At 40.3% G+C, this 27970-nt stretch overlaps 2 protein-coding genes across 4 annotated transcripts; both read left to right on the top strand.

The window, feature by feature from the left end:
• Nucleotides 1–4378: 4378 nt before the first annotated feature.
• On the top strand, nt 4379–15332 carry LOC111216939 (synaptosomal-associated protein 25-like). Its single transcript, XM_022738602.1, has 7 exons — nt 4379–4450; nt 7988–8029; nt 8762–8810; nt 11525–11636; nt 13021–13167; nt 13439–13583; nt 15220–15332. The coding sequence occupies exons 1-7, from the start codon at nt 4379–4381 to the stop codon at nt 15283–15285; spliced, it is 633 nt and encodes a 210-aa protein (XP_022594323.1). The 3' UTR covers nt 15286–15332.
• Nucleotides 15333–17063: 1731 nt separating this feature from the next.
• On the top strand, nt 17064–26546 carry LOC111216771 (uncharacterized protein DDB_G0271670-like). 3 transcript variants are annotated; one of them, XM_022738388.1, is made up of 7 exons: nt 17064–17145; nt 18894–19164; nt 20044–20138; nt 20557–20713; nt 21678–21857; nt 22331–22384; nt 23277–26546. In XM_022738388.1, exons 2-7 carry the CDS (start codon nt 19023–19025, stop codon nt 24224–24226), a joined length of 1578 nt encoding a protein of 525 aa, XP_022594109.1. In that variant the 5' UTR covers nt 17064–17145; nt 18894–19022; the 3' UTR covers nt 24227–26546. The 3 variants fall into 3 exon arrangements, with proteins under 3 accessions (XP_022594109.1, XP_022594110.1, XP_022594111.1); XM_022738389.1 differs by lacking the exon at nt 17064–17145 and adding an exon at nt 17360–17423; XM_022738390.1 differs by lacking the exons at nt 17064–17145; nt 20044–20138 and having other exon boundaries at nt 19089–19164.
• The last annotated feature ends 1424 nt before the right edge of the window (nt 26547–27970 follow it).

Genomic DNA, 27970 nt, shown 5'->3' with positions numbered 1-27970 from the left:
TAATAATAATGTGATATGTCACTATATGAGCTCACCTTGTCTCACATCCTCAGTAACATCAGGAGATGATGAGGGACCCACTCTCTGTGGCTGTTTCTCAAACTAAGGGCCATGTGTTTCGTGATGTTAAACTTTGCTGGGTATTTTATTTATTTGATAGATATAATGTCATATGACATTGTATACAGGTATAATGCTGATTAATTCATGATATTGATTAATTCATGTTATACAATGCAGTTATGCTCCAAGCTAGATTCCTCGCTGACTGCCTTCAGTCTAAACTGCTGATATTAGCTTAAACCATTCTGGAACCATAGTTTCTTAAACCATTCTTAAACCGTTGTGCTCACCAAAGAAATCAGTTAGGACTTGTTTTCCCTCAGGTTGCTTTTTTTNGCCTTCAGTCTAAACTGCTGATATTAGCTTAAACCATTCTGGAACCATAGTTTCTTAAACCATTCTTAAACCGTTGTGCTCACCAAAGAAATCAGTTAGGACTTGTTTTCCCTCAGGTTGCTTTTTTTCTATTTTCTTTCTTTCTTTTCTTTTTTGTGACCCTGATTTCCCCTGACTATCCTGGCGCAAATTAGCACTCTAGCATTAGCAGTCACTCAACTGCAGTTTACGTTTTGGGGAATCTGTGCAAGGGTGGACTAAACCATTTTGCGCTTTCTGTAAGGGGTGACAGTGAGCCTCCACTATTTTTTATATATATACAAAGTTCAGTCACTCAAACGTTTTATTCAGCCAATTTAAAGTTACTTGCAACATTAATTACTTAGAAATAAAAAATTGCAAACAAAAAACTACTTTTCATCCCAGGCTTTTTGAGGGCCCCCACTGGGCACCTGGGATGTCAGTCCCACTCTTACCCCTACTACGACGCCCCTGAAAGAAAGTAACATTGTGGTTTTGGAGCGGACGTTAGGTTTTAAATCTGACATGTAGTTGTGGTGTGTGGTGTTTTCGGTGAGGGGCGGGGCCGGTTTGGAGGAGAGGGGCGGTGCAAAGATGCTGAGGAGGGATAACGGTGGAAGCAACAGGCAACAGCCGCAAATCTGGACAAAAAAACCCACAGAGAATCAAGAGAAGAGCTGATGAAAGGTAGGAGGGATGATTTATGATCGATTTATCTACGAACGTCTGATCAGACTTTAGTCATATAAAGGAAATAAACGCAGATATCTTGAAAGAAACTGTTCGTTGCTTCTCAGTTCACTTCAACTCGGTGCAAGTTGATAATAAGAGAACAAGCCTTGTAGTTACGTGACATTTAAAAGAAGCAGAAATAATATAAAAATAATTCAAAGATTTAAACAGGAGGAGAAAAGACTTTGAACTAAACTAACATTAAATAAGGACAAGTATATATAAGCAGGTGTAAACAGATATTAGCTACAACTGATTACAAGATTGGTCCAATGAGCAACCATCATAAATGAATTAGCCTGTAGAATATGATGTGAAAGCTGCACATTGTTTGTGTTTGTGTGTCTCTGTAGTTTCTCTTCAGTCGGCAGCGAGTGTGTTAAACAGATGGACAGATCTGTCCTTCACTTGCTCCTGATATGGCTTTTAAAGATCAGTCCCCCCTGGTTCTTCATCATGTATCATCAGTCATCATCTGTTATCTTCTTTTAATTCAGTACCTGCAAATTTGAAACAAACAAGAGCACTTGAAAAGCGTAATTCCCTCTGGATGTTAATAAAAAATGATATTTGATAAGTGATAAGTATGAAATCTAGAGTAAATGTACCTTGTAATTGAAAGTCAACACTCAAAGACTGTAGGGAAAATGGACAGAGCATTTGTGATGTCAGCACAGTGGTCTAATGGAACATGTTGAAGGTTGGACAGCCGAGTGTTTAAGGCTCCCCGCAGATGATGAGCAGTGAGCTGGTGAAGCTGTAAGGTGTGGCCCAGAGCAGAGCAGAGGTAAAGTGTAGGTAGTATAGGTTTACGTCACAATGTGCACCAGGTGGCAGGAAGGCTTCATTGTTTACTATCTGCCCCGTCTGACTGTTGACTCTCTGAAAAGCTCTTCCTGTTGTGATTTTTTTTTTTTTTACATGTTTGGGAGCAAGATGAACTTTTTATCCAGCACAGGTCACTTTCAGGTCATTGGGTTAGAGTTATTCATTAATAATTCATCAGTTTATGGCAGATGGATTATTAACCCCATAAAACTAAACTACCTATGGGTTTTATCAGTTTATGGCAGAAAGAACCTACAGATTGTTTAGTTGCAGGTCCTCGTCTGTTCTGTGTGATTCTGGTTTGTTTTAACGAACATCAAAACTCTTTCTTCTTTTCTTTTCTGTCTCGCCCCTCAATCCTCTTCTTTATTCCAGCAGGTGGTAATTAGTGGTTAGGCCTAATTATGATGCTCCAGCCTGATAACAAAATGCCTGACAAGAAAAGCACCGTGTGTTTGGAGGAGCTACAGTCGGGAGGAGCAGTGTTTTTATGATATTGTATGGACCCGACACCTGGTTGGACACTGACATTGGGGTCCTCAGATCATCTAATTAGAGAGGGGAGTGTAATTATAAAGGAGAGCAGAGATTCATCTTATATACAGTGTTGGTTGTGCAGTTTTGACAACAGCTAGCTGTGTCTCCATCATGCTGATGTAACCAAGTCTTTATCAAACAGACTAAAAAACTAGCTGTACAGGCTTGTTGTGGAAAATCTGGAATTCATTAATGCAGCGTTGCAGTCATACAGATTTAAAAAGACCTACATCATCTCAGAAGAATTATTATTTAGCAACAGAATAGGACTGAACAATTAATCGAAATCGCAATCGCAATATGGCCATGGGCAATATCCAAATCATATTCTCCAGACATAAAGGAACATCTTTGTTTGGTACAAGACCAACAAAAATCACATCATCATCAGAATAATGAATTGGTCATCATATAAACTCAGTATCTGTATCTCTTCAGTCCTCTTCAGAACCAACCAGATACCAACTGAAATTCCCAAATCAAAGTCAACTATGGTCGTCTGCCTCCTCCACTCAGACTAGTTTCAGGTTACATCCCTGTTTATCCAGAGTCATAGAAAATATCAACCATTTGGGTGAAATGTTGTCATAACTGCTGCGTGAAGTCTTGAGTAATGTCTAAAAAGCATTTTATATGGCCACCTTGATCTTTGACCTTTCACCTTTCACCACCAAAATCTAATCAGATTGTCCTTGAGTCCAAGTGAATGTGTGCCATGTGCCAAATTTGAAGACGGACGGACGGACAACCCAATCTGGATGATTTAAATCAAACTTAAAAACTATAAAAGTTCTAAACTGCTCTCACCAACTATGGAAACAACGTGATTAAAACCAAGAACTCACAGAGTCATCATTTTTCTTGTAATCAACTGACATGCTAATATTTAACATTTGGTCGAGTAACTAAAAATGTTGCTCTCCCAAACCAAGAGAGCTTTGCTATCTAACAGGTGAAACTATCTTGCAGACTTCCTGTGCTGTTTTACCAGCTTCAAGAGTTCTTTGAAAATAGACAGGAACTTGAAAATAGGCTGAATTCAGGAAGGAACATTGGAAATAAGTGGAATCAGATTAGCTGATATTTGTTTTATCAACCTTAAAGGAAACATGTTGAGCCTTACTGCTCAAACTGAGTGAAGACGGATGGACTGAGATGTTCAGAAATGATTGTAGAGGACAGTTTCAGGTCAGTTGTAATGGCTGACTGACTAACTACCCTGCATGTCTGGCGTAAATGGTTGGTTGTCCGGAGAACCAACACCTGAAAGCCTCCGATTACTGACATGGTTTCTCTGGGCTTACTGTTGCACTGCAGCTATGATTAAAACAAGCGTGTGTGAGTTCATACACAGCTGAGTTATGAGAGACAGTGAGAGCTACATTATACAGCTGATGCTGGAATCAGCTGGACTGGTCTACACAGAACAAACTGGTCTACAGATTTTCAAATGGAAACTGGAATCTGGACGCTGGTACATCTGGCCAATAGACTGCACCTACTGTTTGTTTTTAGAAAGCAGGTCTCTCTAGAAAGCAGTATTGCTACTTGAATTGAACTGTTTGTATGTTGAAGTGACGCCTGTCTGTTTGTCTGTCACAGACTGTGTCTCTGGTCTATTGTGTTGTCAGTCATTATAAATAATCATGGTGTCCCTCTGCTCTCCAGCTGCCAAAACCACCTGATGCTGCAGCCTAATCTGGTCGCCTGGGACTAAGCACACATACACATACATATATACATACATATATATATATATATATATATATAGATATAGATATATCTATATATATCTATATATGTATGTATGTATATATATATATATATAGTATATATACACACAAACACACACACAACCAACATGGCATCAGACCCGCCCATCCTGACAGAGCAGGAGGAGCTGCAGAGGAGAGTCAATCAGGTCACAGATGAGGTAAGTGAAAATCTAAATAGCTTCATTATTATAGCTGTAAATAATTGCTTTATCATTTATTAGAGGGGTTTACCCTTTAAGGAAAGTTATGTTGGTGTCAGATAAGCAATGACTGTAAAAGAAATCACTGACCAAAGTAACCAGACACAGCCACAAGTTTTACCTCACATTGTTCTGGAAATACTCAATATGAATTTTCTTATGTTTGAGGAATATTAAATGAGAGTATTAAAAGGAAATAAATGACAATATTAAACGAGAATATTAAATGAGAATAAATGAGAATATTCCCTGAGAATGAATGAGAATAGTAAATAAGAGTAAAGTATTCGTGGATCAACTTTTAACAAATCAGAGCTGATCATTTCAAATCCTAAACACAGTTGTCATCATCATGTAAAGTAGTTTTCTGAATTGTTCGCTTCCTGCTACCAGATGTAATTTCTTAGACCTCCTCACTGAACAAGAAACTACTGAGATTCAGGGTTGGTGTTTACCAGATGACTGTACAGCAAATTTGATTGTTCCACATGAGGTTTCCTGATAGTGATCAGATCAAGATGGAGCCATGTCTTTGCCCTCAGTCAAGTAATGCTAAATGCCAAACCAAACTGGTATCAGGCCTATCCACTGGCTTCAGGTACACCAACACTTGGCTGACAAGACCTGTTCTCAATAGTTTCATTCAGTTTGACCAATAGTCCACAACACAAAGATATTCAGTTTTCAAAAATATAAAACAGAGTAAAACACTTACTTGATAAATTACTTAAATTGATACAGAAGATCTAATTCCACAGTCTTAGTCATCAAGCCACAGTTAGCATCAGAGAGCTTTTGACATTAGCAGTGCTCAGCACCAATATTCTACCTGTAAAGCTATCAATGAAAGATTTTACTCTTTGTTACTTTGTTAGGGAGACATGATACTCTCCAGTACTTTGGCCTGTCTGAGGGTTTATACTTGTTTTTTTAAAGGAAAGCCAGTGTTTTTTCTGGTTTTTAAATTCAGGTAATTAAAGGTAGTTTGTAGAGGCTCCAGTTAAAGTGACCTCAAGACCAGGCCATAAAAATAAGAGTTAATAACACAAAACAAGACTAGGTCAAAACCTAATATATATCTGGACTCCTTATGGTCAAATCCTGATTTTATAACTGTGACATCGTCTGACAAAATCACCAAACACATAAATTAAAGACAAAGACTGAGCTTTGATTTCAGCTGGATTTACTGTAACATGATCAGTCAGAGAGAAAGGTAGAAGAGACAGACTATCTTTCTTATTTAGTCTCTGACACAGAGCACAGCCTCCATCTGGATCCACATTAATTTAGTCTTTATTTACTTCAACTACAGAACGTAACAGACTTTTATTAGAGGCAGGTCTTTATGTCTCACTCCCTCTGATTGATATGTAGAGTTGATCAGAGCTGTATTTTAGTACAAAGCCTCGTTTTCAGTCTCTCTCGTCTGTTGTGTTAAAGTTACTGCATTACATGTTTGAACAAACTCAAGACTCCCTGTAACTGTTTCAAATGAAAAGCTCTCTAGCGTTTCGGTAGAAAACCCTTTAATTCTTAACAGGGCTTTAATTGCTGTGCTACAGTAAGCGTATTGTCTAATTTCCTGTGTTTCTGTTGTTTTCATGCTATTCAGATCTACTAGCTTCTTTAGCAGTTACCAATGACTTGTCTCTCTTCCTCCCTCTCTCCTGCTCTCTCTGCTCGATGTGTCTTATATTTAGTTATTCTTCTGCCTCCTTTAGTAATAATGATACATGTAATAAAAGTAGTTTGTTTTCTGTAATGGAGGCGAGGCTTAGTGTATTGGAAGCACTCCTCCTCTTCCCTGCAGTTCCCAAGCAGCCAGTAAACCAGAGTGACTCAGTAGACTGCCTGAAAACAAGAGGTGCAGCCCTAAGACCCTGGTCAGCATCCAAACACGGTCCAGTCCTGAACCAGGTTTATACCAAGGCTTTCAAAACAAGTTTCTAGATCTAGAGACAATGAGCTAAGTTGGCAACACTGCAGCTGTAAACAACCCACCAATAGAACCTGTTTATACCAGAAACTCAGTGATTAGGCACTCGACTGACCAGTGGTGGAAATATGATCAGTCAGCCGGTCAGTCAGTCATGTTTATAGGGCTGGCCCTGTTGTTGTGGTCCAGCCAAGAATCTATGATGTTCCCTCTTCCAACAAACCTTTAGAGCTGCTGAAGAAAGTGTAAACTCTTTCAGTACAGTATGGTTAGCAATAAAACACTAACAGACAGCAGCACTGAAATAGATGTATTCCTCGTAAGGGCAGTTTTCAGGTTTGACCTGGGTGATACAGAGTGTAACATACACCATCCTTTCACCACCGCTTCTCCAGGAAGCAGCAAAACTGTGTGTGTGCAGGACAAAGAAACGTCAGGGGAATGTCTTGACCGAAACAAAAGATTCAAAATAATCAAGCTGACAAAGCAGAGGGTCACAAACATCACAAACATGAGAGGCAGGATCAGTATTACTGAGGTGTCACAGTGTCATGTGCCTGAGGGGAGGGTCCCTTTAAGGGCACCTGGCTTACCTGGTTGCCATGGAGACAACCGGTCTCCCAAGAGAAACATCAGGCATGGATGAGCTCATGCGGGGTGGTGCTAAACACACACACAAACACACACTCCCCGGAGTTTAAAGGCTACTACAGGTCAAAGCAATTTGTGACCTCATCATCCCCTCAGTGGGGAAGTCCATGGGAATTGATATGATATTTACACAACACTTGTGCGCACGACACACACACACACACACACACACACACACACACACACACACACACACACACACACAGAATTTCGTGTGTGACTGACAGTACAGTGTAAACAGGTCATCATGTGTGCTGGCTTTAAAGGGAAAACAGCAGTTCAGTCAGTGTATTTTTGACTATAAACCTACAAATGATAAACAAGAGTTTGATATAAAATCAATATATGAACCTTTTGTGCATTATTGAGTCTTTATGAGCCTGAATGATTAAACATTTTGGAAAACATGATATTGTGTTCAGTTTAAAGAGCAGTTATTTCTCCCCAGGGGAAATTATTTGAAAGAAATACTTATTCACTAGTCATTTTAAACTTTATTCTCCATACATATATAATTCTGAGCTTGCATTTAGACTAGTTGTTCAGCTGACCTGCTACACACTGACTCAAATACTAGGTTGCACTAGCATAGCATCTTATGGAAATTACTTAATTATAAGTGTAGCATTTCAACACTGTATTTTTTTTTAAACCTACAATTAGTGCTAAATTAAATACTTATTTCCAGGACAAATCAAAGGACATTCACAGAATAGGTCAAATAACAACGTTACCCATTTTTAGGTTTGCAAAAGTGTCATACTAAGTTATACAAGGTCACAGAGATGACATTGAATTTGTGGCAACTATAGAGCTAAACTATTGTTTGGAACTCTTCATTTCAGTATCTGTTGAATTGAATTTCAATATACAGTATTTGAAATTGGCCTTTTTGTGTCTTTCAGTCTCTGGATAGCACAAGGCGGATGATGCAGCTTGTTGAGGAGGTACACACACACACACACACACACACACACACACACACACACGTATATATACAGCATATATACAGTATATGTCCTACAGAGCCTGAAACGACAAATGAGAGATATAAAAATTGTAAGAGAGTCAGTGGGCGAACAAACGTAATCATGAAGTTCATTATCATGTTAGTGTCATCATCTCTACATTAGCCTCCTCCAGTGTTGTTTCCACTGGAGGAAATGCCCAAATAATGACTTTAAGCGAGACAGATGCCGGGACGTGATGAACTTAAAGTGATTTTGGGCTCTGACATGTTGAAAACAATGTGTGTGAGAACAGAGTCAGACACAGGGAGGGGCTACATACTGCTCAGACAGTCTGTATGTATGTTAGCTAACTAGTAAATCTCTATATTAAAAATGGCTTCATTTTACTTTTTTTTACTTCATTTTTTAATTTTACTGACAAACATTCAACAAAGCACATCATTAGCATTTATATTGTCTGTTATGTAGGTAGCCATTGGTGTCAGTTTATTTACATAGAAATGGATTTGAGATTGTAAGTATTGTCATGTGGCAACATCGACGTGAGCAGGAAGTGTGGGTGTTGTCCGCCAAGGTTTTACAATAGTCACCACATGACAATTATATATTATCTATCTGCAGCAACTTTAAAACAATATGGCTCCCCGGAAGAAGGGAAATTATGCATCATGATGATCATAATGTGTTTTTATATGCTCCATCCTCCAGAGTAAAGAGGCCGGGATCATATCTTTGGTTATGCTGGATGAACAAGGAGGTAATCGGTTCTACTTTATCAGTGTTTAAATTCTCCTTTTTTTTAATCATCTTCCATGTATTATGTAATAAAGTAATATTTGTTTTTCAAGAAGCAAGGTGGAGAGTTCCAATAATGCCTCAGTTACTTAAAGATATTTGTTTATTGAGTAACTGAGAGGTAGAGGAGAAGACTGGCATTACTTTGATCTCTGTGCATTCAATACAGTTCCTGTAGCTTTGTGACATGTCTAACAGAAAGACAGATCGAGTGAACTGCTGGCCTACATCAAAAAAAAAACCTGTCCTATTTACACATTAAGTTAACTACACAGAATGGGGGATTTTCAAATTCATCACTACCAGATGAAATAAAACCCCTAAAACCCGCTAATACCCGCTATCATTGGGCTTTTGTCGGCAATGGAAAAGGGTAGGCTACAGTCGGGTTTTCCTGCATTTAAAAAACCTGCTTATACCTGATAATTTTGGTGGGAAAAGGGTATAACTTGGGCTCTCACCATCTTTCCAGTGAGTCAATTAGTCAAGGTTTACAGAACTGATAACTGATAAGACCTAGAAGCTGTTGTATGAAACTATGAAGATATGTTTGTGGCCGACTCAAGGCCCTCTAAGATTTGAGCTATGATTTTTGGGGGTTGTCAGCGTGGTCTGTACATGTCGGTCCTTACGCTCTTGACCAATCAGAACGCTCAGCTGAAACCCTCTGTTTGTACACTGTTCTATCTCTACTGTTGTTACAACACCATAAAACCCACCACCATAAAACTCCTGTTCCTAACAGAGCAGTTGGAGCGTATTGAGGAGGGCATGGACTCCATCAACAGGGACATGAGGGAGGCAGAGAAGAATCTGACAGACATGGCCCAGTGCTGTGGTCTGTGTGTCTGGCCGATCAGGAAGTAGGTCTGGTGTCCGGGATCCATACCATCATCCAGCTGGTGGCTTAAGAAACCCGTCCTTGTGCCCAGTTCCATTTAATGAGCTTAAAATAATAATAACAATTTAACTAACTAACACTGACAAAATAAGGCATTTTGATGACACCAGGTTCAAACAAAAACTTCAACTCTTGCCATCAAGATTGGCCTCAGACTGTCAACTTTAAAGCCTCTCAGTGACCTGAGGACTTCAGTTACTTGCCAAACCATCTTTTACAAAAAATATTTTCCTCTGTCGTCTTTACTGCACAGCTTTTTTTCGGCTTTTCTATCCTCCACAACGATCAATCCTGGAGGTTTATGTACATAGATCAGTGTTTCTCAGACTTTTTTCAGATCAAGAACTTAACCGCTGAAATAAACCAAGTATCAACAAGTATCCAGCCGACAGGACGTCGAACCAGGGATTCCCTACTCGTGTATATCGTGACAATGTGACATGCGCCCGTTATCAGCAACCCCTGCACCTCGCACACAGCGTGGCAGCAGGCGGTGCTATTTATGTAGCATCAAAATGATCACACACATATGAACACTGCATCAAACGCACTACCAATCTCAGTCGTGGTGACTACATTACTAGTTAAAGTTGTAAGTTTACTACAAGTTCACTAGTAAAATAGAATAAAATAGAATAGAATAGAATAATATAAGAAAATAGCCTTAATTGTCATTGTACAAAAAATGTATAATTAAATTCTGAGAACGACTCCTGATCAGTGCAAACAGTGCAAACAGTAACAACACACAAGGTCACAAAAGAATATTGCACATAAAAGACTATGTTGCTTAGAATATAATAAATACTTTAAAGAACAGTGCTTTGAGTAGCTGTTGTTTATAGTGAAGATTAAAATAAGGTGATGATTAAAATAGGTCAGCAGATGACAGCTGTGAGTGCACATTTGTGGAGCTCAGAGTAAAACTCTCCTGCTGTGTCTGTTGTGTTGGAGGTTTCATTTAATTTTCTTCAATAAAGTGAGTGGAAAGTGACAATAATTGCCCAGTGATTATAATCAAACATAAATACAACAAAGAAGAAGAAATTCTAAGCATAAATACATATGCATAAATATATATGCCAATATATGCACATAAAAATAAAAAGTCATGTTTGAAAATATATTGTTCTTCCTCAGATTCAACAGTCTGTCAAACATTGCACCCCTCATACCAATTCAACCAGAAACATAATGGAACTGGGTATCAAGGCCAGACTGCAAGCAGCCAACATATTAGCTCTCAGTCTGGCTCAGCTCAGCTCAGCTCAGCTCAGTTTGGATCTGTTTGCTCCAGTTCCTCACAGCATTAGTTTGTTTAAAGTGACGTTATTTATGGTTTGCGGGTGAACTAAGTCAGTTTTTAGTTTAGTTTGTTCGGTTGCTGGTGGCTGGTTTTTCAGTTCAGCTTTAGGGCTTTTGGGAAATAGTTGGTGATTTTTTTTTTCTTTTTTGGATTTTGTTTTGCCTTCCTCCTCCACTCCCATCTACCATCCTCTCTCTCTCCATTCTTTGTGTTGTCTTTCCTTCTCCTCCTCTTTTGTTTATCCTTTTCCCTGCTGGTTCTCCTATCATCCCTTTTACCTCCTTGCCTTCTTCCTCCTCTTCCTCCCATCATCCTTATACATCTTCTTCTTCCTCTGTCCCACCTCCTTTTTCTGTCATTTCGCCTTTCTGCCTTGCCCTTCCTCTCCTTCTTATGTCCTACCTCTCTTCCTGCCTACTTCTCCATCTTCCTCGCATCTTTTTCCTCCTCCATCCTCCTCCTCCCATAGAGCAGTTGGAGCGTATAGAGGAGGGCTTGGATCAGATCAACTCTGATATGAAGGAGGCCGAAAAAAACCTGACTGACCTGGGCAAGTGCTGTGGCCTCTGCTCCTGTGATAAGTAGGTGGTGGTGGTGGTGGTGTGTGTGTGTGTGTGTGTGTGTGTGTGTGTTTATTTGGCTGGTACACATAATTCTTAGGTAAGTATATGTTGACCACCAGAGGATAGCAGCCTGTCTTCTGTTGAAATAGTGACTTAGAATGGAAACGTAGATCTAGCTAAAGCTAATGCAGTAGACGTTGTGACGTTCTACTGCTGAGTTTGTGTTGTAACTGTTTCAGTGTTGATTCGACCTAAAGGCCATTTTGGAGGCTGCAGTTAGTGCTGCTGTTGAATTGTACTGCATTATGTGGACAGTTGTTTCTGTTATTTTCATCTTCACCTTCATCATCATCATCATCATCATCATCACCATCGACCCTCATTTTCAATGATGCCGAGATTACAAAAGCAGAAATGAAACAAAGCAAACAATGACAATACAAAATCAGTTCCTGATCAGAACAATTACATTCAGAAACATTACAATTCAAAAAAAAATGTTAGAGCGTCTCTCTAGACTGTCTCGATGTTTTCAGGGAGTCGATATTTAAAGTGTGCTGCAGGTTGATCCACGAGTCTAGAGCACAAACTCTAAAAGCAGTCTTTCCAAGCTCAGGGTTCAGCAGAGGAACATGCAGAGTGATCCCGTGCTGAGAGCGCGTTTGATCAGAGCCTACACTGAGATCTGTTAGTGGTGTGAGGTAAGGTAAGGAAGGTAAGGCTAGTGATGTTCTTTGCGCACATCAATGAGGCTATAGGAGAAATAACAAAAGCTCCTCTCAGTATAATGCAATACAGTTCAACAGCACCACATACTACATCCTCCAAAACATGCTGTCATACAGTTTGAAAACAAAGACTGAATATTCTAACCTTCATGATGGAGGATTTACTGCACGACTGTTGGATCAGGCTAGTTTAGTTTTAAGATGGTGTATGCAACAAATTTCCAACTGAGTGTATTACCATCGTGATGTTTGTTTGATCTGATTTTGTGCACGTGGATCATGCACAATGAGAAACACTTGATTCAATTTGTCAGATCTTCCCTTAAACACCAGTTTTCATACTTTGTTCATCCGTTACTGCAGCTTTCTTTTGTTGCCCGCTTGCTTTGCTGTCATAAGGATTTCCAGCTGTTTAGATATCACCTTACACCGTGTTTGTCCTCTGTACTGTACAAATGGACCACTGCTATACTCATACTGGACAGGGGCCATACATGCATTACCTAACAGACGCTTTACACTGGCTAGAGAAACCTGTATTCCAGTAACAATACATATAATGCACCCAGGCTGCAGGACCAGTATGGCTACAGCGGTGGTTCTTGTCCATCACATTAAACACTGAACTCAATATAAAATGACATCCATAAGGTCATTCTCTCTCTCTCTGTCAGACTCAAGGCCTTTGAGGAGAGCGGGGCGTACAAGGCAGTTTGGGGTGGAGCCTCTGGTCAGGACGGCGTTGTGTCCAATCAGCCGCCGTTGTCGCGAGTCGTCGATGAGAGGGAGCAAATGATCATGAGTGGAGGATACATACGGAGGTAGAGAGAGAGTAATGAAGTGTGTTTTTGTAGGAAGCTGGGTGTTAAGAGAGGCATCTGCATGGTGAGTGAGTGTTTGCTCTTCTTTAGAACAGACTGACATGTAATACTACCAGTCATCAGTTACACAGGCAGCTGGCCAAACACAGGACATTTATCATAAACACACACACAAGAACCTGACTGTAGATTCAGATGGAACCTCACATCTTTAAAATAGGAGTTGGCTGTGGTGGTGATGACTTTCCCGCTTCATTCCGCTCCGTCGCAGGGTGACTAACGACGCCCGTGAGGACGAGATGGAGGAGAACCTGGCTCATGTCGGCAGCATTGTTGGAAATCTGAGGAGCATGGCTCTGGACATGGGCAACGAGATCGACATGCACAACGCCCAGATCGAACGCATCCGGGGCAAGGTACTGCTCTCGATACAGCATGTGCCAAATGTCAGCATTTACATAACCATGCATGGGGAATATTAAAAAACAACAAACAAACGGCTCCCGCTATATCTGCTTATCCTGTGTGGAGTCACAGGTCACCAGTCTATCACAGGGCTAATATATAGATAGACCACCACTCACACTCAAAATCATCTGCTCCTACAGGCAACTCACCGGCCCTGTTCAGACCTGGTATTAACATCCGTCTCAGGTGATCCAATCACAGGTCAGCTCTAAGTTCAGGTGTGAACGCACCCAAGACGCGTCTGAGACCCGATCACTCAGACCACATTCAGACGTGGTCTGGACCACATGTGGCCAAGTTCTTTTAGCAGTGTGAAGGGAAATACATCCTGGGCCACAGTGAAGGACCAACTACTCTATGAGGAAGTGGATCAAACTGCTCATACCTGTTTATTTGCATATAAAGCAGGAAGTGAGACTCCATCACAAGTGGTCATTCGAGACACATTTTAAAGCCAGGTGTGAACTGATGAACTTAGAGCTGACCACTTGTGATCGGATCGCTGAAGACGCATGTTAATGCAGGTCTGAACAGGGCCTCTGTCTCTAGTTCACCTACCTATCAGATGAAACCAGAGCGCTAGGTGAAGGCCCATGCAGACGCTAAGGCAGATGAATTTGAACCTAGAACCTTCCTTCTTTGACGCAACAGTGCTAAAGACTCAGCATAAACACGCAAACAAAAAATATATTTGTGTATGCAAAACACTGACGTTGGCCTCCCACAAATACAAAGCGAGGTGACTGGCAGTTAAAAAAACCAGTGAGCTGGATTTGATTTACCCCATTGTCTCTTCTGGCCAGGCTTTCAAGTTCCTTCCTGTTGTCTAAAATAAGGTTCCTGTAATACACAACAACAACAAAAGAGAAGTGAAGAACAGAAGTGTGACAGCACGTCACTGAGAATACCAAACCTTACCAATTATCATTAAATACCATTATAACTTAAAAACGATTTACAGGAATCTGCAACCAGTCATTCCCCTTTAAATTGGTTCCCCTTTAAACAGGTTCAGGTTTTCATTGGGATGTTTTACAGCACTGCAGTGGTTTGTCATTTCAACACCACAACGGGAGCTCAACCATGTCTGCTGCTGGTGGCTTTTTTTCAATAAGAAGAGGAAATGTGCAATTGTGTCTGTTATGATGTGCTGACAAGGAAAAGAAAGAAAGAGAGAAAGAGATAGAGAGAGAGAGAGAGAGAGAGAGAGAGAGAGGAAAGCAGCTCACGCCGGTGTTAGTGCAGGGCATGTGGTAAAAGATGCATAAACACAGAGTGGATAGATCGATTTTTATTCATCAATAGTTTCTTTTTAATAATGTGTTTTTAAATTAATTTGAACCATTCATGACTATGCTATGCAAACATTTCTAACCATTGCTTTATTTTTATGTTTTTGTTCATTGTGGATTGTAATACTTGCACTGTAGGCTTGCACAACCTGCTTTGGGAAGACTATTGATTAGCCATTGCAATAAATCAAAGTAGATTTTGACAGATAGACAGGGAGCTCCAATGGCTCTGTCCTCCAGATTCTTATTAACTCATCTCCTGTGTCCTTTGTCGGCCCTCCTCTGTCTGCAGGCGATTCTCAACGTGTCCCGCATCGATGCTGCCAACCAGAAAGCTAACAGTCTCATGAAACGATAGAAGGAACGCGCTTCCGTTTTTTTTTTTCTGCAAATTCATCCTGCTTGCAATTACAACATTCTTGCATGCTGTGCCAATGTGCTGCCGCTGTTATTCTCTGACTGACACAAGTCGCTTTTTAAGTTGTGTTTTCAGGATGAGAACATCATGTAATATTTTTGCTGTCATATTCCTTCAGGGACTGTGTCCGTTATTCCCACCGACCTCTGAAATGTTCATTATCTCTTATCTCATGTTGTTGTAGTTTTCCTTTTCCCTGCTATTACCATAATATAATGATAGGGAGTCATAGTTTTGCTGTGATACTGGTATCTTTTTGAAATGTGTAATGCAATTATTACAAAAAATCTTTGTGGGGATTTCACGATGAGGCCTTTGTCACTTTATATTTCACGCTCCATATTACCTCTCAAGGTGGCCTCTGGTCACTCAGCAGAGTTAGATCACAGGAAGTTGTAATGATCCCTGTGGAGAAACTGGGTCACTGCAGCAGCAGCACCGTCACCACCAACAGCAGCGGCAGAGAGCAGAATCAGACAACACCAAATATGTCAGTCAAGAAATAATGTCAGGAGGTGAATATGTGGGGAACAGCAGCGAAGAAGAGCGGCACCGTGGGCCGGGGCGTGCATCTTAAAACCAATAATTTGGCCTTTTTCTTCTTCCGGGCAAATAGAGAAGTAAAACTCTGTGTGTGCAGAATATATGTTCAAATTTTTCATGAGAAAAAATATCAAACACAGCTATCAGTAAGCAGTTTATTTCTCAGTGTAAACATCACTGTGTACCACCCCTCCCCATTTTTCTGTAGTGTGAAATGTTCCAGAGTGGTTGAAACACGTGCGTGATGGTGCCCTCTGCAGGCTCAACCAGGTATTGAGAAGTAGAATGAAACACGCATTTGTCCCCAGAGGAGAAGCTCTGGCGACACCTAGCGAACAAACATGGGACCTGCTCTTCCTGGCCTCTCCATCTTCTTTCTTCTCCATGTTGATATAAAATGGTGGTGAAATGACTATGGATTGCTGTTGATTTTTTTCCCCCTCTAATCTTGTTCCATCATTTGAGGGGGAATCTGCATCATTCTTTTTGCTGACACTGTCAAGAGGCATATGAATCAACAATTCTTTGAAATTTTTGTGCTTTTTGTGTCTGAAGTTTTTCATAAGAACCAGTTACATAATTTTTTGGTTTACATTCATTTGCTCCTGTGGCTGTTGGCTCTCTGGGCATACTGTTCACAAGCAACCAGTCGTGTCTCTAACTGTGATCTAGAGTAATGCTGTAATTCAGATCCTATGGTTCATGTGTATTAGTGTTATCATTTGCATATGTTAGTTCAATTAAGCTGGTGACCTTTGCTGACCTAAACAGGCCTTCACTTCTGACAGCATGTTTCAGACAACTATTAGGATCAGGTGGCACAACACTACTGAGCATGTATACTGGTGTGTTGTGATGAAATGTCAAATATCAACATCATGGAATAAAAAAAGGTGCAGAAATGTATGGCATGCATGACTCCGGATTAATTGATTATGTAGGGGGGGGGGTCTGGGTGATTTATCAGCATCCAGTCATCAGTTATGTTCTTAAAAAACAAAAATGTGAGCTAATTGTGCAGAATTTGTGAGTGTTGTGCTTGATTTTTTTCTTGAAAATGGGAGTGATTGGTGCACACTGTATCTGGGACAGCTGGGGGCGCGCAGCAGCAGCATGAAAATGTTGCGCGTTCAAGGGAGGAAAAAAAAATCTCTCGCTCTGTAGAGCCTGCGCAGTTCAGCTGTTCTCGTCACTCCGAACTTTCGGGAGAACCACAGAAGGAGGGGAGAGAGGGAGAGAACAACGCCATTTTCCCTGGTAATTATTTTCTATATATTCAGCTTTTTTTTTTTTTACACCACACATCGCGGTTAGTTCCAGATAGCAAACCGCACGCGTGTCGTCTACGCGCAGAAAAACATGTATAGCTACCCAATGCTAAAAAGAGTGTAACGCAGAAGCTAGCAGGCGTTTCGTCCTCCCGTCGGCCACCGATACGTCGCGTAGCTCTAAGTGGCGCAGCGGAGCGGCGCACAAGTATAGCACGCGTCGTTTAACATCCGCGATTAATCCACGTATGATTACCGAAATTCACAGTGAGTCGGGTTATGCCATTTTTAACATAGCAGCGGTTCAACCCTGCGCAGCTAACAGAGATGGCGGTGTCTGCGAGCTACTCTCTGTGTGAGCCCGTCAGGCACGAGCAGTAGGGGGAGAGGCAGGAACAAGCTCAACAAAGGCATAAGAAAGATCGCTGCTGATTGGCTACCACGGGTCACGTGGTCAGAACAAACGCAATGCAAATTTCCATCATTTTATACTGAGAAGTTGTCCTCAACTGTTAATGTGTTAACAAATACACATCCTATTCATTTTGACTTTACATGTAGAAATACTTTTTTTTTTTAAAAATGGACTTTAACAGAGTAGCTAGAGACACACCTCACTCATTGCCTCAGTTTAAAACACTACTCAAAACATACTTGTCTAAAGCAGCTGTTGATTCTTGATTTCAATGCTTTGATTGTTGGTTTTTACTTTTGATCTTATTTTCTTTTGTCTGCTTTATTGATTTCATCGCTTTAATGTGCATTTTTAATTCTCATTGTTAAACTTGCCTTGACACTGCCTCGCTTCTCTGTCTTTTATTGCTTTGTTTTGTTTCTGTGTTTGGACAGCACTTAATAGATCTGTTATGAAAAGTGCTATATAAATAAAGTAATTATTATTATTATTATTATTCTTATTATTATTCTTATTATTATTATTAAAAAAAAGAAGGGGAAAAGTACAGTATCATTAACCTGATGCTTGATTAGTCAAACATTCATCTGTTTAGGTTTGGGTTTAGGTTAGTGTATAGATACATATATTAGTGTATGTAATACAGAATTATATATGTACACACAAAGACTTTTGTTGGGTAATTATGTTTATTGAATATAGTCTTAAACAAGTGGATAAATGACAAAGACGTTGGTCATCAGATAAATATAGACACCAGATCACATTACAACAAAACATTTACCATCATTGTGGGTAATTCTACATCAGGGCGTTTTTATTTTAAAATCTATCCAGGAGGGGGCAGTGTAGGGAGACAGAATAAGGAAGGCAATGATGGAGATTGTAGGAGATTCGTGAGCTAGGGGCCATAAATATTTACATTTCCTTTGCGTAGATGGAGCTGTTTATGGCACTGACTTTTCAATCAGTATTAGCATATCTACCTTTTACTTACATTTACTGATTTCACTTTTGTCAAAGTCAACATACATTGTACTGTATCTCAAGAAAACACTCATCAGAAAGAAGGATTTAAAAAAATGTCTGTTTGAAAGTGAAGGTGCAAACTTTTCTTTTTCTGATAAATAAATGTAATGACATATTCTTAAGGAGCTGTCACTCAGTAAAGAGAACAACAGTAAAACAATAATGGTTTGTGGTAGAATGCAATATTAGGTATGCTATGCATTTTAGAACTAGAGCTCTGGAATGTCTGTCGTGCATTGTATTGTGTCTCATTCGTTCTCCTTCATCTCTTTTTTTTTTTTTTTTTTTTGCAGACCCTGTGCAGTCAGACAGGTGTCTTTAGTCCAGACTGGCACGTGGATCAGCACCAGACAGTCCTTGTGGGTGGAGAAAAAGAGTCGTAGTGGGCCATCACAAGAGGAGGAAGAGGTGAAGGTGGAGCTATGTCGACCACTTGGCGTGATGAAGATGAAGAGTTAAGGGTGGGAGGAGTAAAAGGCGGTTTGAGAGCCAAACCGAGGTTCTCCTTTACAGAGGTCAAACTGCTACTGGAGGCAGTGAAGAGGAACAGATACATCATCCTTAGTGAGTAAGGCGGAGTGTGTGCGTGTGTATGTGTGTGTGTGTGTTTTGGTTGGTTTTGATAAGATTATCTTATTCCTTCTGTTTGATAGGACCTTGTCTAAAGCTTGTAGCAAGCAGCGGAATTGTACTGAGAAGTTATGCTTAAGCTTATAAGCATCCATCTTGGAGAAAAGAGGAGATAGTGGGTTTTTGCTTGCCCCTAGGATCAGATTCAGCCAGGAGCTTGGTGACATTTGGTTCTGATATTAGAGATGTAAAGTGGGCTCCTGGTTCTGGAAGTGTTTCTTCCCCTGCTTTTCCTACTTCAGTTCTCTTTTTAAAATGACATCTGCAATGTTGCTTAACACGAAAGCACAGTATCATCCTGAATAATGATCATAACCACCAGTTTCTTTCATCTTAACTTTTGGTGGACAGTTTGGTGGATAGTTCTGAATACTATAATATCCATGAACCTCGGCTGCTGTTGCTGTGGAGGAGAAGCCAGTATTAAGTGTGAATCACAGTGGTAGAAAATTAAAATGGTTTGCTGTCGCAGCTGTAAGCAAAACATGATGCCATAATTCATGAATTTACACAAAATTGAATCAGAAATTAAAAGTTAACTGATTCGAGCTCACACCATTTGTTTGTGGCAGAGGTGACAGAAACGTGATCGCTGTGATTGGATGTTTCTTGCTGAAATGCACCATTGAAGAACTTCGCCTTTTTATCAGAGAACCAGATATTTCCTGACACAGTTGTTATTCTCTTTTACTGATTGTTGGACGTGAGTCAGGTGAACTCTGTGCAGTGAGGATACCAACGCTGTTGAGAAATGTTAAATATGAGCAAAACCAAGTCTCACATCATCGTATTTTATCTCACTCCCATCTGTAGGGAAGTTTAACCAAGGTGTGTCAGCTGAAACCAAGAAACAGACCTGGGCTGAAATCACAAATCAGATCAACGGTCTGGGAGAGAATCACAGAGAGGTTTGTGATTGTCATCATCTTATCAGGGTTGTGTGTATTTCCAGGTGTAATGTTCAGGTATACTGTCAGGCATAATTTTGTTTGAGTTATAGATGTGAAATCTGCATTTAATACATTTCTCAAGCAAGTGTTCATCTCAATATCAGCCTTTTGTATAGATCACACCAGTGGTTCCCAAACGTTTGACCTGCAGCTGAATATTTGCTTTGTCCACTTGGACCCCCTTCAGTTCAGATGATAAATACTGATAATCAAAATTGCTGGCACTTAATTTTCTGTTCAATGACTAATCCACTAATTATTTCTTGGCTAGTTTGAAGCATCTGTAAAGGCTACAGCAGTATCAGGCTGCTACTTGAGGAAGCAGGTGTATCAACATGATAGAAGACTTCTTAAAGGCAGTTGTATCTTCTCACAGGTGCGGCAGATCATGAAGAAATGGGCTGACCTCAAATGTGATGGAAAGAGACGCATCGCGGCCCTGCGGGGCCCCAACGGCAGCAACCTGAGGAAGAAGAACCTGGGCCCCGTGGAGAGGATGGTCCATAAGATACTAATGATGAGTCCCAGAGGAGGTGAGCGAGACACTGGATTTGAAATTTGGTTGTACTGGTAGAAAAATAATTTCTGGTGGAATCTTTGTTTTGAGAGCTTTAATCCAGAAGACAGATTTTACGTCCTGAAGTGGTTAGTCTTTGGCTGAATAGTGTTTTTTATAACATCCATGCTGAGAGGAAATCTGTGTGGATTTGACTGAACAATATTTAGACCATTTTTTCTCCAGCATAAAGAAAATGTAAAAATTCAAGGGCAGCAGCATATATGAGGTGTAGTGCATCCAAGTAGTGATGCTGAAATTCATGCAAATGGAAGAGAGAGTCAGTTTGAATTATTTTATGTGTCTGCGGTTGGAAATTAATCCGGTTGTTAAGAACCAATAAAATTAATTAGAATATCCATGGATTGGCTTTTATATCAATCCTGTGGTTTGTACCGACACATCCCCAGATGAAGCAGCTCTGCTGCTTAAACTAAAACTAAAACCACAAAGGCCTTACAGAAAACAGATCATATGGAAATGGAGTGGAAGCAGAGGGATAACAAAAGTCCCTGTAATTGAATAAATAATGATATTTATACAGCAATTTTCATACAAGAGATGTAGCTCAAACTCCTTTATAATAAAACATCAAATAGTACAATAAAATAAGGGCAAATTGAAGGACAATGAAAATAGACAATAGAAAGACAGTACATGATAAAATATGTAAATGCAAATAAAAACAGAAACCAGTAAGAACAGTAAAATATGAGAGAATTACTTAAAAGTCAAGTAAAATAAAAAGGTTTTCAGCTGTTGTTTGAAAATGTTCACTGAGCATCTCTTAAAGCTCTTGGCAGGGTGTTCGATAGTTTTGAGCATCGTTAAAGAAAAGTGCCTGTTTTCTTGTGCATAAAATTGTGTCTGTTTAAATTGTCATTATTTTGAAGTGTTATTGTTTGTCTTTATTGAACTAGTTTTCATGTGTTGGTTCTCAGATGGAGACAGTGATCAGGACATTGGAGAAGATGATGATTTCTCAAAGCTTTACACTAAAGGCCTATCCTCGAATCCTGCTCCCTACTCCTACCTCAGCCTGACAGACAGCTCCCACTCGTTACCTGGAGGAGCCTCCTTAGACCTCTCTCCTCTCTCCTCACCAGAGAAAGAACTTGGTGGTAAGTAGAGCTGGTTACTAAGAAAATGCAGTGAGGCTGCACCAGTAACATGGCAGGAAAGTCACTGGTGCACACCAACATGAAAATTGTCCAGTCAGTTTCTCTTTAAATTTGAAGATCCCTTGACGTGGTTACACAGCTTTACCCATTCCCAAGATAAAAAACTGAAATTCATCTGGATTACATTTCTATTGTAAGTGTGAAGCACTTGGGTTTTAATATTGTGGACTTTTGAACTTGACTCAGAGTGCACAGCAGAGTCACAAAGACCTGAGTGAGAATAAACATTTTCTTACAGTGGCGTGGTCGACGACAGTGGTTTTATTTTAATGCGTCATCACTTTCTTTTCTACTCTGTTGCCTCCTCTCTAAAATACTTAATAACTGGGGTAGTCGTAGACATTTTAACATTGCAAAATTTCTGCCTGCTGCTGAGCCCTTCAGTCATACCATTGCTGTGTATTGTCTTGCAGGAGATCCTTTCCATTCCTCCTCTGACTTTGACGTAGACTTGGGTGATGATGGAGGTAAGAGTTTAGTTTTATACAGCTGCTATTTTCATACCAACCATCCTCTCCACAACATTCTGGCAGGACAGAGAAGCAGCTACAGCTGCAGCAAACGTCTCATCTCACTGCACTGCAGAACAGAGAGGTTCAGGAGATCCTTTGTTCCCACTGCCATCAGGCTATACAACACCTCAGCCAAAGGAAGTGGACTAATCTAATTTATTATTGTTTATTATATTATAAACTGTTTTTATTATATATAATAATAATAATAATAATAATAATAATAATAATTATATAATAATTATTTATTATTATTATTATTATTTATTATTATTCAATGAGCTAATAGAGACATGAATTTCCCCTAGGGGATAAATAAAGCATCCATCCATCCATCCACCCACCCACAGATTGTGAAGACAGTCTATTCTGTTGTTAGACAGACAAACAGCAGCTGCCAGAAGCAGCTCAGGCTGCACTGACTGTCCTCTCACCTGTTTGATTGGTTGATATAATATTCATAAAAATTATGTTTTTTTCGCTTGAAATTTTACATTTTTAATTTTCTCATAATATTATGCCTTTATTCTCATAATATTACTTTTACATAACTTTTTCTTGAAATTTCCGATTTCTTTTTTTTCCCTCAATGTGGCCTTAATTACCAAATCAGATCCAGACAGTGAGGAGTTTTTTTAAACTGAAAAAGAAAAAAAAGTACCGATATAATCTGCATCATCAGTACCATGAGTTTATGCATCACATTTTGTACTTGAAAAGTAAAATGGGATCCCAACATGAATCTGAACTTTCATGTGGCCTCTTGTAAAAGCTGTGAAAAAACTCAAAAACAGAAAGTGTGTGTAGATCAACTAAATGGATGTCTCTTCTCTCTGTCATCTACCAGAACACAACATGGACTTTGAAGAAAATGATGACTCCTTGTTCTCCTCCCATCCTTCCTCTCTTCCCCCGCCCTCATCTACCTCCCTGGACCCCCTGCCGGATGATGCCTTGCTGAGGATCAAGCCAGTCCACACTTACTCCCGAAACAACAGCCAGAATCACAACCACATCCAGAACCACAACTACTCGAGACCTACACCTGGACCCTCTTCCTCTGTGGCCTCCACCTCCTCCGTTCTCCCTCCAGTATCTGATTCAGACGGTGCCTCATCCTCCGCTGCACCTCCTTTGTCTCAGTCCCCCACAAATGCCAAAATGACTGGCTCCTCCATCCCTGCTCCCCCTCCTGCCTCCTCCTCCTCTACGCCTGTTGCAGCCAATAACTCTACCTCTCACCCTGTGCCCTCTTCATCCTCATCCTCTGTCCCACCACCTCCTGCTCCTCCTCCTGCTTCCTCTGCTGCTGTATCCTCCTCCTCTTCTGGTGCTGCTGTAACCACCGCTCCCTCATCTTCTGTCCCTTCAGCGAGCCTTCAGCAACCACCTCCCTCCTCCTCCTCCTCTTCCTCCTCCTCCTCTTCCTCCTCCTCCTCAGTCCTCCCATCCAATCAACCCCCAACCTCAACCTCAAACTCATCTGACCCTCTGCCGGCTGGAGCGTCCTCCCGCAGGTCCCAGAACCACGTGGCCCAGATGGCCTCTCAGAGCCTCCAGCAGCAGCGGGCCAGCAGGATGCTCCTGACCTCGGTGTCTCAGTCTCTGGAGGTGCTGGCTCAGTCTGTCCAGCTGCTGGTGGAGAGCCAGCAGGAGTTTGTGCAGGAGTCTCTGCTGCTGCAGAGAGAGACAGTGGACATCCTGAGGGATTTCTCCAACACGGCGCTGACTATGCTGAGGGACAAAGCCAACAGTGGACATTTGCCGACACATCATCATCCCCCTTCACACTTCTGAAAAATGGACATGAACAAACTAGTAGGTTTTTACAAAATGAGACAAAATGGGAAGGAACAAGCCAAGTGCAGGGGAATTTTGAGTGCTTCAGGTTTAAACTTCTGTCTTATTAGTTAACATCATAAAAGAGAAGGTGATATTTGACTTTAACAACCTGAAAATGGGACAAATTATTTGCCCAAAGGCACAAAAACATGCCGCTTTGAGTCTTGTTTTTCGTTATGTATCTGCTGTTGGTTTGTAGCAGGCTCGTGTGTTCTCCACACTGTAATTGGCAGTTTAAAGCGAGTTGTTTTGAGCTGCTGAAATCACCCGCTTGCAGTGAGCGGCGATGGGACTGTGCTCATGTGTGGAGAAACAAACGCAGATAAGATGATGCAGAGACAAGAGTCCCGCATTTCATTTAACATTCGGCTCACTGAATGACAGGAATTGAGCAAAGCAACTGTAACATGTCAGAAGAATATAAATAGATACTAATCTTGCATTTTAGATTTTAGATCCATACGGTCACCATTTTAATGCTTTCAATGCTGATAAACTTAATCTATACCGGCTCAGCTCAAACTAGCCCCCCAGTCTCACTGTTATTTCCAACATGGCAGGCGCTGAGACAGAGCAGGAAGAAAATGAAAACGAAAAGAACTGTTTAGTTGAGGTTACTGCTGAATTTACTGCTGCTGGTGAAAAAGTTTCTTGTGTCATTTCCAAAGGGTTCATTTTTTAAAATTAAGGAAAGAGAAAAAAATTTCTCTCTGGTTTGTCTGTGCGATCTAATAACCTACTTCCAAAAGTCCTCCACAGTTTGGTCTGGGAGCGCCTCAGTAACATGAATTGGAAACTCTGTTTAATTGAATGAGAGAAGAGAATAAACAATTGTGCATGATCCAGTTCAAGAAATCATCCCGTTACAGATGTAATACCAGATCCCAAACACCTGCCTCTGGACTCAGTGTAAGGTTACATCTGGGTCACTGTCATCTGATGCAGCTAAAATCACAATGAATGGGTATTAAATAAATCAGCATAATTATTATTATTATTATTATTATTAAATACATGTCTTTGATTAGGGAGGGAGGGAGAAATCTAATTTGCTGTTGCTGATCAATGAAAACTGATCTGTTTAAAATTCTGTGGGTCGATTGTCTTGTGGGAGTTAATTCTAGCAGGTTAACATTATCCCACAATGCAAAGTAAAAACAAGCAAACAAGTAATGATGAAACAAGTGTCACTGATGGTGCTAAATATTTAGATTTTGCCATCATTACTACAGTCTTCCTCTTTAAATCTTAAAAGTAGTGACTCAGAGATGGACACAGAGATGGATAATGTTTTCTTTTAGTCCACCAACTACTCTGCGTCGCAGGGGCTGTGTGATGTTTCTAACTGTTTAAAGACTCCTTCAAACCTTCGACACTGTGTTTTTCTCTCACCAGGCAAACAGTTCGAGGAGCGATGTGGATAAATGTCATTTTAAAATTGTGATGTTAAAATCAGTGGAGAAACTGTTAAAACGAGTTAAAATGTTAAATGTGTAGACCCAAAAACCAGGAGTTTGTTTGAAATGTTTGTCTCTTTCTCCCCGGTCTCAGATCAGTCAGAAACATGCTGAATAAAGATGAATATGACGAAAGCAGTTCTATCGTGCAGTGGATAAAAGAAAATATTTGTAAAACTCTTACTAAAAGCTATTAAAGGAAGTTTCATGGTAGGACCGCACTACCAGCCCAATGCAGTTAAATGCTTTTGCTGTTGTTAGTCAGTTGAACCCTGCTGCAGGCCTAACTGCCCCCACCAAGTTCTGAATGTGGTCAAACGGTGAACGTGGCTGGTGAATTTTGTAACATAGATTTAATGTGGAATCAGCTGAGCCAATTCCCGTGGATAATTGTCCCACCCCATAATCCTTCCCTCCAACCTGACACCCTGGCAAGCATCAAATTTCTGAGCGTTTCCAGAAATATAAGAAAGGTTTCAATCTCTAGATCTGAAATTTGGACAAAACAGCAGCTTGTAAAGTAAACCAGTGTCATGTACACACACCTGGTTTCAAACAGACCAATAAAAAACCCTGAGTAGAAACTGAGACAACAGTCTGAGAAGCAGTTGTACTTGTTGGTATTAAAGATGTACTGCTGCCCATAATACCACATAAAGATGATGAGCTTTTGAATTCTTGTTCTTTGCTCCTCCTTCTGAATCTGCAGACCTTACCCTTGGAGATGCAGTTTCATCACTTGCAGCTGGCTCTCTGACCAATCGACTGTAACCAGGCTATGTGATGTTTCTTACAACCAAATCCTGAGGATAAAGATTTTTTTTAATAAAAAAAGACAAATCTGTTGGGAGAGTGTTTTCTTTTTGTTTTTTATAGAAAGGCAGCACAGTATGTGGCGAGGTCTGCTTATATGTTTTATTTTTCTTATTGTTAACAAATCGCATGAGAACAACAACACTAACAGGGACTGTGTGTATATCGGAGCCTGATATGTCTCGCACCCCTAAGCCATAGAGCTCCACTGATTCCAAAAACTGTTAAAACACATAGCCTGCTGTAAGTGAGACACCGTTTCACTGGGTGACATGTTCCTTCGTCGTCACAGGACACACACTGTAGTTTATTTTGACTCGGTGCCACACACACTCTGGCCTGCTGACCCAAATACTCAGTAGACTAGAGAACCAAATGTAGAGCAGTCCTCTCCTTAAAATAGTCCTACTTGTTAGCTAAAAACTACAATGTCCATCTGTTTTAGGAAATTACTTTAAGTTTTTAAATAGAACTATATGTTTATGAACTGTTTTTAAACAAGATTTACAACTTGGAGCTGAGGGCTGCAGACAGTAGGGAAGTCAGGACGTATTGAGGGATGGATTAACACTTGGTTCTGGTCTTTTCATGGGATTTGATAACAATTAGGAAATATCAAATAACTGAGTTCACAGGCAGCTTGTTCTGATGACTCATATTTCTGCATATGACACAAACTCATATCATCTGTGTGTAAGGTACAGAGAGGTGTGGGGCCTTTTTAGTCTTATTGTGAAAGCACAACACCTCAAATAAGTCAGCACATGACAAAAAATTTCTTGCGTGGCTGAGGTGGGGGGTTTATCAAATCATCATCCTGTCATCTGCTTTCCAGTCATAGCCAATGACCAGTTCAGTATTACCAACATCTTCATCAACATCTGTGTTTGTCACTAAGGCTGACAAAATCATCAACCTCATCAGCAGCATCACTGGCAGAGTTACACTTTTAGTAACCACTGATAATGTGGCTCAGCGAATACACAAAGATAAATATCGCTTAGTATTCTTGTGTAAAAAAACAACCACATGGAAGTAGCATCTTCCGGTATGGTTTGATTTGACTTTCCTCCCCACTGGTCAGATGAGCTTTACTTTCCAGTCCAGATGGCCAGCTCCAAAAACATACTGGTGGTGCAATGCTTGAAATGAACTGGACAACTGATGAGACGATTAAACGATGGAGAGGAAACAGGTCATCTGACCAGAAAAGCAGAGCTGATAATGTCGCATCTCAAGTCCTCAGCATGTTGCTTGTATCAGTTGTATCACTTCTTGTGGCTTAAGCTCTTCATTTGCTCCAAAGAAGGAAAGATTAACAACTTATTTCACATTTTCTTATGTTGTTATACTTGTTTACAAGTTTATCAAAAAGGAAAAACTATAACTAAAACTATAACTAAATATCACATTGATGTGAGTGGCTCCC

The sequence above is a fragment of the Seriola dumerili genome, unplaced genomic scaffold (assembly GCF_002260705.1).
Source record: "Seriola dumerili isolate Sdu_G_001 unplaced genomic scaffold, Sdu_1.0 BDQW01000036.1, whole genome shotgun sequence".
Taxonomy (NCBI): Eukaryota; Metazoa; Chordata; class Actinopteri; order Carangiformes; family Carangidae; genus Seriola; species Seriola dumerili.
The sequence above is the reverse complement of the archived record's forward strand: the minus strand, read 5'-3'. Positions and strand labels throughout refer to the sequence as shown.

Excerpts from the sequence above, each read along its gene's own strand:
- LOC111216939 (XM_022738602.1), top strand. The coding sequence starts at position 4,379 with ATGGCATCAGACCCGCCCATCCTGACAGAGCAGGAGGAGCTGCAGAGG. Across the intron at positions 11,637-13,020 it reads GGCCTCTGCTCCTGTGATAA|ACTCAAGGCCTTTGAGGAGA; the intron begins GTAGGTGGTGGT and ends TCTCTCTGTCAG. Across the intron at positions 13,584-15,219 it reads TCGAACGCATCCGGGGCAAG|GCGATTCTCAACGTGTCCCG; the intron begins GTACTGCTCTCG and ends CTCTGTCTGCAG.
- LOC111216771 (XM_022738388.1), top strand. The coding sequence starts at position 19,023 with ATGTCGACCACTTGGCGTGATGAAGATGAAGAGTTAAGGGTGGGAGGA. Across the intron at positions 20,139-20,556 it reads TGGGAGAGAATCACAGAGAG|GTGCGGCAGATCATGAAGAA; the intron begins GTTTGTGATTGT and ends ATCTTCTCACAG. Across the intron at positions 21,858-22,330 it reads ACCAGAGAAAGAACTTGGTG|GAGATCCTTTCCATTCCTCC; the intron begins GTAAGTAGAGCT and ends ATTGTCTTGCAG.